This window comes from Hesperophylax consimilis, chromosome 12, assembly GCF_061612785.1.
Source record: "Hesperophylax consimilis isolate HC1 chromosome 12, BYU_Hcon_1.0, whole genome shotgun sequence".
Classification (NCBI taxonomy): domain Eukaryota; kingdom Metazoa; phylum Arthropoda; class Insecta; order Trichoptera; family Limnephilidae; genus Hesperophylax; species Hesperophylax consimilis.
Genome location: NC_142847.1, coordinates 31,152,835 through 31,165,650, shown reverse-complemented (window position 1 = coordinate 31,165,650; position 12,816 = coordinate 31,152,835). Strand labels below are relative to the sequence as shown.

At 35.8% G+C, this 12,816-nt stretch overlaps 1 protein-coding gene across 1 annotated transcript in view; it reads right to left on the bottom strand.

The window, feature by feature from the left end:
- Vps8 (vacuolar protein sorting 8) overlaps positions 1-12,816 on the bottom strand; it is a 31,791-nt gene that overhangs the window by 5,985 nt on the left and 12,990 nt on the right. Inside the window, exons 6-10 of the mRNA XM_089638337.1 lie at positions 12,598-12,810; positions 6,021-6,236; positions 4,283-4,428; positions 3,525-3,741; positions 1,070-1,315 (exon numbers count right to left, since the gene is read on the bottom strand). Coding sequence (XP_089494463.1) covers positions 1,070-1,315; positions 3,525-3,741; positions 4,283-4,428; positions 6,021-6,236; positions 12,598-12,810 — 1,038 coding nt within the window. The remainder of the gene's footprint in view (positions 1-1,069; positions 1,316-3,524; positions 3,742-4,282; positions 4,429-6,020; positions 6,237-12,597; positions 12,811-12,816) is intronic.

Below are 12,816 nucleotides of genomic sequence, written 5' to 3'. Positions count from 1 at the left end.
GTTTTAACACACTTCACATATACAGATGTCCCGGGTAAAGTGCGCTATCTTCAGGGGGTGATTCTCCATTATAGTACAAGTAAAAAAGATAATAACTTTTTTCGAAATTCCAATGTTCGATACCTCGATACCGCCCGATGCTGTTTTAATAGTATGGTATGCACGGCCCGCTTGCTCTTGCGCGGGAGTCCTGTACTAGAAGATAAATCAAATAATGACCTCTCGGGAATTACGACTAAAGCGTACTTTCTTACATCGATGACTGTGGCATAGGTATCGTTGTAAGTTGTTATGTGAAGACTCAAGACAAGCAGTGCAATCCACAAATGCACGTACCAAGGAATCGCCTCTGGAATCAACTCCCGAAAGTAGTGCGCTTTACCCTCGGACACCCTGTATAATGACGATTCATAAAATACCTAGAGCTTTGAAAGACATAGACCATAAGATCGGCAATTTGAAGAGAGAGACTCAAGGAACTAAAATTACCAACACTAAAAGTAAGAAGAGACTTGATTGAGACTTATTGCCCTGGTATTTATGAAATCTCCACTACCAACACAAATGTAAATCTCCGTGGACAAAACACCTTTTGCATCCAATCCCAGAAAACACTTCCTTGCCAATAGAGTATTAGAAGCATGGAACAAACTTCCTCAATGTGTCTTCGATGCTACAAATATAAATCAATTTGAAGCTCGGATATGATTTGAGATATTCACAACTAAAAATATTATCATCCATTATTTTGGGGTATTATGCCGTGGTGCGCTACAGTCTTCTTTAGCCAACATTTCGGAGAGTGATACAGTGCCCATCATCAGGGCATTCATTACACATCTGCCCTGTACACCAGAACCCTGTCCAAAACGTTATCTAAGGATCAAGTAGCATAAAATGGCATAATACCCCAAAAATAAATTACGATAATTTAAAGCTTGATTGGATTCTCATTTGGAGAGAAGAAAGCATTGACTTATTTTAAAATTTAAATTAACTCGGTTATTATTAAACTTATTGTGAAATTAGATATGAGCACATCATCAGGCTCAATAATTAATAATATTACCTCATGTCTGATGGTGGGCCTATCCTGTGCTGGAAGCAGCCCCCGGGGGTAGTCCCGGCCAGCCAGGCAGTCGGCCACGTAGACCAGCAGTGCGTCCCCCGGGCACGGGGGGTGCTGGGCCACCCGACATGGGGGCCCCACGAGGGGCAGCAGCTCACGCAGTGGCAGCACCGGGACCCGCAGCGCCCCCGCTGTCACGCGGATCCACCCCTGCCACAGACACAGGCGGCGGCACTCGCTCAACACCTGGAACGGGTGGATTCACATATAATACTAGTAGTTATAAGCTATAAGAAGTTAAACATAGCTATGCATACCATAGCATACCCCTAAGAGCTGGCAGGAATATTCAATAAATTCAAATAAAATTTTAGTATTATCATTAGAAGTAAGTAATGTACAATGAATGTAAAAGGTAGATTTCCAATTGCAGTGCTTCATGACGTGCGTGGGCACAATACTTCAACACTGTGATTGTAGGGTTCCGGCTCCTAGGGGTTAAAAAAGAGGACCAGGGTATCTAGCATGGTCGATCTATAAAACCCTACATCAATACGATATTGACTAAATCCGTAATCTATGGTCAGTTAGCGATATTTGCGAGCACGGTCAACATTTATTTATAAGAAACATTCCGACGACCGATATAGAAATTTTAGCGCGGCCTCTAAAGTGTCAGTTAAGCTTTGGTTAACTGTCAATATAGACGTCTTTTAGAATAACATCATTCGTTGTGCAAAATTACTGACTTATTAATGAACGAATACTCTATCATTCTATCTTTTTACAAAATTACTGACTTATTAATGAACGAATACTCTATCATTCTATCTTTTTACAAAATCACTGACTTATTAATGAATGACTACTCTATCATTCTATCTTTTTACAATTTGTTTGTAACAAAGCTCTTAGAATTGAAAGAAGTTATATTCTTTCGATTATTGTTGATTCCGTTCAGCCCAATGGATGTATCATTTGTTCGGGCTTGGAGAAACGAAACTTGTTCAAATATAACAAGTTGTGGTTCGTTAACTAATTAACAGTCTTTTTAATGTCAGAAAGTGCATGTGGACAGCCAATGCATATTAAAGTTAGTATTTCAATTCAACATTGTTAATTTAATCATATTTTAATGTAGCCATTGTAAATATTAGTTTCATGTCAATATCGGTTCGGCTATTGGCAGCGCAACCATGCTTGGAATATCGATATAAAATCGTCAGAAGTTAAGTCTATCGATCTGATTTTGTTAAGTTATCAATTTGATCATGCTAGACTCCCTGAAAGGATGTTACGTAGAATACTACATAGTGTGAAATTAAATTAGACTGGTAAAAGGAATGGCATCCCTGCATAAACAAAGTAGTAGAGCTTTAAAACGGTAAGATTTCGGAATAATTTGAAGTGAAAATTGACCTCATACAAAGATGCCTTAAAGCACCAATCAATAATTAATTTGTGATGGTCAAGATTGTGTCAAATTGCAAACTAATTTAGATTCAATTTCATCATGGGCTGATGAAAATAAATTATTTTTTAATACAAAAAAATGTGTCGCTATGTCGTATACACGTTCGAGAAACCCTATCAAATTCGATTATTGCATCAAAAATGATATATTGTCAAAAGTAAAATCCATCAAGGACCTTGGGGTAGTCTTTGATCCCAAACTAACGTTTTCCGACCATATATTGCAGTTGACGACATCATGCTACAAGCTTCTCGGATTTGACTCTGCAAACAATTTTCCAATCCCGAGGCAATGATGACTTTGTACAACTGCATTATAAGGTCTAAAATTGAATACGCCTCTGCTGTATGGGCCCCATACCAACAAAAATACATAGAAAAGTTAGAACAGATTCAAAAAAAGTTTTTGAGATACATGTATTTGAGAATGCACGGAGAGCATTTTGCTTGCCGAAACGCGCTACCAAAGTCTCCACTCGAGGAGGAGTGGGGCCCTTGTAGTAACGGCGTACCAGGGACGGCACCATGATCTGCTATGTATCCCACGTGGCAGAACGGACGTACTGGCTCGGCATAGCATGACACGAGGTATGGCGCTGTTAAACAACGCCTCCAAGACTATCGTTATATTTAATAATAGCCTTGAAGAATTCAAGAGGCATGTCAATGCCAAAAATCACTATTTATAACTTGTTATTTCTATTCTTTTTTCCTTCATTGTTTCGTATCATCTATATGTAGTTAATGTTACATGTGTATTGTAAATGGACACACAGTCTGTATACACAAAAAAATAAATAAAAAATAAAAAAAAAAAATATAAAATAAAAATAAAAATAAATAAATTTAAAAAAATATATATATATATGCGCTGCTCGCCAATACTAGTCCACGAAGGTGGACCAAATCGGTGGAAATAGCCAAAGATCGGATTCAGCAATAGTCGGCAATCCAGCAATCAGCAGAATATATGATAACATACCTGATGAAGATCCAGGCAGTCTATGGGCATGTGCATGAGTGCACTCTGCAGGCCCTGGGGGTCGCTGGCGGCCAGCGATGCTACCAGCATCTGTGCGGCGGCGGGTGGAAGTCGTGGGAGGCGGCCCTGCGCCGTGCGCCGCGCCAGGGCTGCTAGCAGGGCCGCCTCCACACCCGAGTTACACGCCGCCTCCCATAGGACTGACCACAGGGTGTCACTGGAATTATTGAGGGGTTTTAATTATATAAACCATTATTGTGATGTCGTGACGCATTCAGTTCCCTAAACTTAAAAAATACATGAGTTCCTAATTCTCTATCATTCCATCTTTATCCAATTTTTTTTCATATCTCAAAATTCAAATGTGTCAATGTTACCATAGACATTTACTTTTCTATACGGACGGCAATAAAAAAAAAAATTATACAAAATAATTAGTATAATCTTATTTTCTAATACATATTTAGATTTTCAATTTATATTTTCTTCAGAAAATCTTTTTTTTTTCATTGAGTTTAATTTGAATTTTTCATTTCTATTATGGTTTATATATATGAAAGTCAAATATGTTTTATAATTTGTTTTTGTAAAATATTATTTTCCTAGTTCTTAAATAATAATTTAAATCAACTCACTTGAGAAATTATTTCTCGTCAAACACGAGACTTCTGTAATATGTGCGTGTTATATGCTGTATTATTATAGGTTAATAAGTCTGTAAGCAAAAGAAACAAATAAGTAAAGCAGCGAGAACTCACAAGAGCTGCATCTGAATGCAGAGGTCGAGTGCAGCGAGCGCAGTGGTGGAGTCCCCAAGGTGCCGAGGATCCGTGGCGAGACGAGTCAGCAACCCCTCTGCCCGCTGGCGGGACAAGGCCTGCCGGCTGGACCTGCCCTCTAGTGACTGAAATATTGCATTAAAAAAAGTGGTTACTTACTAATAAATAATATTAATTAATAACTGGATGGTAAATAAGTTCAGAGATTTTCTATTTAGCACGCCATGATTAGAAACTACCAAATAACAAATATAAACATTTTTATGAACCCTCTTTTTAATATTTTCCCACTTCACTGGTCTTTCCCATCTAACAATATGTAATTCCTAATTCTGATAAACTCCGCCCACTCTTAACCCTCCCCCTCCTTCCACTTCTCCTTTCCAATTGTAATCTATATTTAATTTTTGCCTTCAGTGTATGCTTACTCCTGATGAGGTGAACTTTGTTCACGAAACATGTAGAGGTTGTATATAATATAGTGACGTAAACAAAGTTATTTTTGTCAAAAATCATAGACATCCAAACTAATTTCAATGAGCATGAGGCAGACGTTACCATATTTCATATATTTTGGGACCAGGAGGGTTCGAGAATGCTTTGAATAAACTCAGACATCAGTCGTAGATTGACCACCGAAGAGAGCACATTGAAATAACCATACCATGCGCAGAAAAGTAAAGTTCGCTAAAGTAAAGCAAAGGTTTGCAGCGCTGCAGGTTCATTGCGGGACTTTTCTGCGCAGGATCTGAATGGTTAGTTCTCAAAATTGAGTGAGGTGGCTAAATAATAACACATTAAATAGTTTAACAAAATATAAAATTCAGTTTACCTGATTTGCGATATGTAGTTAAGTTTTAATTGTATTGAATGTATATTATATTGTATAATGAATGTAATTGTAAAAAGGACCATTAATTCGTAAGCAGATTTTATTTTCAAGGACCTACTAGAGTTATTACAGTGCGAGTTGCCTGTGTGCTGTCAGATTCAGTTATTGACAAATCACAGAAAGTGGGACAGTCACGGCGCCTCCCGCGGTCTGCGTAAGTTGGTTTGTTCCCCTTTTCCCGATTGGCACGCCTATTAATTTGGATGTCTATGGTAAAAATAAACAAGTGGAACTGAAAAAGCGGGCATTTTGAACAATTTTTGAAACATAGATAGGAATGCTTATTTTATTGAAGTTTCAGTGAACAGTGCTCCAAAGACCTAGTTTTATTGTTTCCTCCAACACCGACACACAGTTTGGAAACAAATGCTTGCTAGTGTCTTTAAAACCAGGGTTTACTTCTTCTCCTTAGATAGTACCATATACCATACAGTGCCATATAGGATACCATCTCCTTAGATGGTACCATACGTTGCAAAACTGAAATTTCCTTAAAATAAAATTAAAAAACAATTTGAACTAAACAACATCAATAATGTCGAAGTTTTCAAACTTAGCACTCTATCACACTCATGTCACGAGCCGCCCCTTTTTGGCACTAATGGGGCTGACAGATCATGGCTTGGCCTATTACAGCATATCGCTCGCCATACATTCCCATTGGGCTTGAATAGGCCAAGCCACGAGAATATAGCGTGCCTATAGCGTGGGCTGTCACAGGCTTAAGGGCCAAGAATGTATACAACATTGCTTATCTGATGGCCTTCAATACAAATTGCAAAAAGCAAACAATATATCAAATTAAAAGTAGTCGAACAGACAAACCTTATATTCATTAGCCAGTGTGTGGACAGCCTGCGTCCAGCGGCCCATATCGGCGTGGTGGTGTGCGGCTGCGTGGGCTGCGCGAGCCGAGACCCGGCGCAGACCAGCGCGGCCGAGCAGCAGCAGCGCCCCCGCCTGCCCCGCACACGCCCCGCCCAGCGCCGAGCCGCCCGCTGCCGCCAACGCAGCAGACACCTTACCCCCTGTTGCCACGCCCTGCAATCATACATAAGGGTCATTAAATATTTATTTAATTGACTAGCTGTACCCCGCCACGTGTTGCTGAGGCTCAATCTGTCTGTGCAGATAGAGAAACAATAGCACGTTTTGCTTTTACGTCCAACAGATGGCGCTGTTTTTTCAAAAAAATCATTTATTTATTATTACACGCCCTAATGCGCTTTTACACACTACAAGGTTTAATAGTTGAGTATCAGAGTTATTATAAATTCTACAAAATTAAAACAATAAAGGAAACATAATACAACGAAAAAAGAAAAAATATTAAATGTTACAACAAAAGCATATAATAAAATAAGATACATTAGTAAAAATGATACGAAGTCTCACATAAATAGATATTCAAAATAAAAATAAAAATATATATATTGCGGAAATTATAGATTTCTATTTGTGTCTCGATATATAAAAGAATTGAAATAAACAATATTTATATTGATTATTTTTAAGATGAAATATATCTCCCAGATCAGAATATTTATTTCCAAGACTGTGAAGTCTTGGAATCGGGGAATTTTGATAAGACAGTGTCCTGGTGTTGTAAAAATAAAAGGGTAGTAAATTTCGGCAAGATCTTTTGGGTATGTGGATGCTGATTAATTGGAGTAACTCAGGACAGTCAATTTTGTAATGAAGTATTTTATGTAGTACTATTAAATCTGTGTTTATTCTCCTTTCTGAAAGTTTTAATAGGTACAATTTATCTAGTAAGTAGTTATGTATAATCAATGTTTTCTACAGGAATATGCAATTTATAGTTTATATACTTTAGGAACTTATGTTGAATCTTTTCAATGTTATCGAAATGAATATTGTAAAAGGGAGACCATAACGTAGAGTTATACTCTAGTTGGCATCTAACAAGGGTTTTGTACAACATGATAAATGTGCCTAAATTATTGAAGTCTTTGGAAACTCTCAAAACAAATCCAAGAGTCTTAAGAGCCTTATTGATAATGTCATTAATATGATACACAAAAGTTAGTTTGCTATAGAACAATATACCTAGGTCAATAATTTCACTGACGCAGTTTAAGTTTTTATCATTTAATGTATATTGAAAAAATATTGGATTATTTATTCTGTAAAAATTAATGAACTGACATTTCTTTATGTTCAATGCAAGTTTGTTGATAGAGCACCATTCAAAAAGATTTCTCAAATTAGTTTGTAATATAATGCAATCATTTATGTTATTAATATCTTTATAAAGTTTCAAATCATCTGCAAAAAGTAATACTTTTATGTTAGTTAATATATCAACAATGTCATTTATGAATATAATAAACAAAATGGGCCCTAAATGAGAGCCTTGTGGCACTCCACTTGTGGCTATAAATGTGTAAGAATTTGTGCCATTTATTTTCACACTAAGATTTCTTTTGGACAAATAACTAATAAACCAATTTAATAAACTACCATAAACTCCAAGTGTGGCTAATTTATTAATTAATATTTTGTGACACACCTTCAAAGGCCTTGCTAAAGTCAGTGTATATTGAGTCAACCTGGCATCTGTTTGCTAAAGAATTGGATATGAAGTTTTCGTATATTAGTAAATTAGTTAAAGTAGATTTATTTGAACAAAAGCCATGTTGTATGTAACCATATTTACATAATATAGGTTTACAAAAACACACATTTTTATACATAATTGAATTAGCCAGTAAGAAACTTATTTATTTATTTAGTGATAAATTGAAGATGTCCACTGACTAGCATAATTATTTCCATCCATCAGTATTCTGGGCAATGAGAAGTACTTAATATTCCGACTTCTAGTATTATGAAGTAAAATCCAAAAGCTTATCAATGCCAACAATTTTTTTCGGTATTAATGTGTTTGGGATACTATTAAAAGAATAGAATACAACGATGGACTATCAAAAGCATTATTTAGAATTTTATATTGCAATACATAAAATACAAATATGTACAAGTCAGTGAAAAAAATAAACCACAAAACAAAAACAAAATTATTACTGTAATACATCTTTTTTCAATTTTCAACATAGTTGCGCCGTCTCTTGAGCCAGATTGACTTAAGATTGAACCTTCCTTCCCAGGGACTGACTAAAATAAGTAAACACCGCTAACGGCGCTAACACCTAAGCCAAATCCAAATTGGATAGGACTGAGATTTAATTTATATATTAACTAAATAACTAACTAACCATCACGCCGTTTCTCCGCAGGGGTAGGCAGAGAGGACGGACCGCTTTTGCATACGCTTCTTGCTTCATTCACATTCATACATCGTCTTATACATACTTTTCTATTATTCTGACTCTTGACATGGTCCGCTTAAGTATCTGATTCACTTGGCCGTGCCGTGTTTTCCTCGGGCATCCCCGAATTCTGCTACCATTCACATTTGCGTCATATTTTCTCTTTACACTCCTTTCTTCGTTCATTCGCTCTACATGCCCAAACCATCTAAGCGTCCATATCTTAATCTTACTCATTACACTTACATCTTACACTTACAGCGCCCTTGAGGTGATTTTGCACAAAAACGGAGTTATAGAAATCATCCAAATATCTACTTCCGATTTTATGTCCGGGTTAAATCTTCTCCATAGGAAAAACTAAACCCTTCCACTCACTTTTCCACAAATGATCATCTAGTCAATCAACACTATGCAAGTGCATTATATAAGCAAAATAAATACAAAACAATACAAGAACAACACGTCAACTCACCAGAGATCAAATGGGAAAATAATTCACCGACTCCAGATATTTTCATATCAGAGGGTTCGGCTCGGTAGAACTTCTAACAGGGCCTATAAATCCTACTGATCCCTCAACATAAATATTTAAAAAATCTTTCGTTATCCTACATGTATTCAAAATGACCATCTTTTGCATCTTTATATATAATTTTTTTGATAGATCTAATACGCCTAAATTTTTAATGAGAGAGCTAGGTATAATGCCAGTAGCCGAAATAACGAATGGTAATATTATTATAGTCTGAGAATGCCAAATTCTTTTTATTTCATTTCCTAAATCTGTGTATTTTCTTATTTTTTCATTAACAGATTTTTGAATATTACAGGAATTTGGAATAGCGACATCAATGATATAAGTTATTTTTTTAATTTTGTCATGTAAAACTATATCGGGTCTATTATGACTAATCGTTCGGTCTGTTAGTATAGTTTTATCATAATATATTTTATAAAATTCATTTATTGTTATTAAGTTTAATTTGTAGAACTCCATTTTATTTTTTTTATTTTTTATAAATTCAATAATATTGTTATTGGGTTTATAAAAACAGTTTATTTTTAAACAAGTTCTGCTGTGTAATTATTATTACGCGTGACAGCTTTTTCGCCCTCTAAAGGCATTATCAAACAGTTTGATAACTATTCCCTTATATGGACTTTTTTCAATGTATCGGGAATTGAATTTCTCAACTACACGAAAATCATTTTAAAATATTATAATGAAAGTTGCTAAATATTATAAATAATTAGTACAAAGATTCATGTTTAGTTGCCTGAAAGTGTGAAAAATTAGCAAATTTAAAAAAAAATTAAAAAGAGCCATTTAAGCAGTCAACAGTGTTGCAGGCCCCCGTGGTGAGTAGCTGCCAACTGTCACAAAAAAAACGGTCCATTCTCATGAATCTCGACCGGTAGCCAACTTCTCAAGACCTAGCACCTCTGAAGGTATTACATCCTTTGCCATTTTGCGCAGACTTTGAATGACATAAAGTGTAGAATTACATAAATAGCTTCAGTTTACTATGACATAAACACTACAAGTTAGAACAGTATCTCAGTATCGCTCTGTTGAAAGAGCACAATTCAAAATCGAAATATTGCTTAAAATGTCATTCATTTAGTGATCGAATCTTCTTCCTCTTTTGCATCTCGTTTCGCTCTCCGGTCAATGGAATCGGGGCTCTTGTGCGATGTAATCACATAAAAAATACAATTTTGATATAACCGTACATATAAATAACAATAAACAAAATTTTACCTGCGTTACTAATGAACCCCTGTGACCCGTTGTGTCGAGTAAAGGAAAAATAATCTGTAAATATTGGTTAGTATACAATGTAAGACGTAAGAATAACCTAACTTTATTTTGATTCTAAGGATTGTATTATTATACCTAAAAATCATTAAAAAAAGGCTAGAAGATGTAAAAAATTAAATAGGTGTAAAATAATAGGAAAAACATGCAAACCATCCACATTTTGTCCTATTTATTTATTTACTTAATCCTGATTATAGACTGAACTAGCACTTTAACATTGGAAGATTGATACATAAATATGTTATGTTATGAGTTTGTAGATAACCTCGCATGTGTTTTATACAATAAATAAATATTCTTATCTCAATAATTGGGGTTTTATTTACTATGTTATAAATTAATACCTCGTTACATAGAATTTCAACCTAAAGTTTTTTTTAATTCGTCGCTTGCCAATGTTGTTATTTTTTAATTCCTTGGTAAGGATTTTTAAGTATTTATTTTTTTAAATATTCTCAGCAAATTTTACAAATTATGAAAAGAATTTTTTATTGACTACTAATCTTTTAAATATTTCGAAATCTAATGTAGACAGTGACCTTCCTATTGTTTTGATGGACAAGTGTGCTAACAATTTCATCAATCTCGGATTAAAACTTAAGATGCCGCGTGCCCGCCTGCCACAGACACTATTATTTATATAAATAGATTAAACAGCAAAATTATTTTTAAATAGTCAAATAATGTAAATAAAATCATGTATATTTAAAATATGAAAATTAAACTATAATGAGTATTCAATTTTGTCAGAAAAAACTTATTAACTTTTGAAGGTTATATGTACCCATCAATGCAATGACTACAGTGCTAGTCTATGATTGGCTGATTTCTGATTGGCCAAAAGCCCGACTGTTTTCTTTTTTAAAATGGCATTTTTTTGTTAAAGTCGCCAATGTCAAAACTTTAGCCGGTTATTGTGAGACATTTTGAACAGAGCGCAATCATTGAATTAAAAGACAATACTAATAAATCTAAAGGAAACATTAAACAGATCGAACAGAAAATAAAAGTGTAACAGTCGCAACTGGGAATAGGGTTTTTTTTTATTTTTTTTTTATAGTGAATGCCTCACAAGAGTCCCAACTGCTCCCGTCTGGAGCCAGTGAGACTATGGCATCCCCAATTGGGGGGTGTTGTGAGGCTGAAGGTAAGTGGGGAAGGGAAAGAGGAAGGTGGGGGAAGTACCTGGCTATTCAGATCTAGTCACTAAACACGGCTAAAGCCATTTGGAGCAACGTTTCAATTCTGAATGGTGGTCTTACACCAGGGCGATACTGGTAGTATCTTCCACTCTGGAACGTGCCGCAAATATACTATATATTATTTTAATTTTAATTAATTAATTGTGAAATAACACAAATTAATTAAATAAAATTTATTTGCGCACGCCGGGTTCGAACCCGCGACCTTCGGAATGGCAGTCCAATGCGTTACCACTGGACTATGCCGGCCGTCATAGGGTTGCCATATGTCCGCTTTTGGACCGGACAGTACTGTTTTTTGAACGGCTGTCCGGTCTAGAAAATTTTGGAAAACTGAAATATGTCCGGTTTTTTTGAAAATATGCGACATATATATACCTAACTCACGAGATAATTTACAGAGCAAAAGCCGTGAGTGATTCTGGCGGGTGGTTGCAAGACTTGCTCAACTCTGTTGAAAATGGAACAGTATGTGTTCAATGTTCCCGTTTCCAATGCCTTCGTAGAAAGAGTTTTTAGTGTAAAGGGTAATGTATGGACTGACGAAAAAAATTGACTAGGTGTGAATACCATAAAAAGCGAGTTATGTGTTTTCTTTAATTTAAATCTCAATTGCACTATATTTAAAGATACAGTTTCAGGCAATAAACGATTATTTAAAGCAGTAGCAATTAGTTCCAAATATGTTAAAAAGTGATTTTTTGCTTACCAATAGAAATACATAATAAATACAAGTTTTAATGTTTACTAAGTGTTTCATTGCGTTCACCCTCAGAAATTTTCGGTAATTTTCTCTGCTTGTTTTGGCCAAAATCAAAGGGGTTTATAATTATCAAAGGACCCTTTGATTTTCGACAAATTAAATAATGTTCAGTTTTTTTATCTGGAGCATCTGGCAATCCTAACTGGGAATCAAACTCAGGATCTCTGTCTTCCCGGTACAATGCTTCAATCCACTCGGCCATTGTGACCTAATTTTTTTACGTCATTTTTGTCAATCTCATAATTAAAATTAAAATTAAAAATACTATGAACTCATTTTTACCATATTTTTAGTAGCCATCTTTAAAAGAGTTTCTTACTTTAAAATGTGCATTGGCATAGATGAGCTGGGCGTCGGAGAGGTTGAGGGACTCAAGAGTGTCAGCGGAAGCCACGTCCCAGAGGTGCAGCTCCTCGCGCGAGTCCACCAGGGCCAGGCGCCGGGCTCCCAGCCACCCAAGCCAGGACAGGTTGTGCGACAGGGCCGCCCGCTTCAAGGGCAGAGCCTCCAACCCTCCAGGGCCCCAGCGGATCTTCAA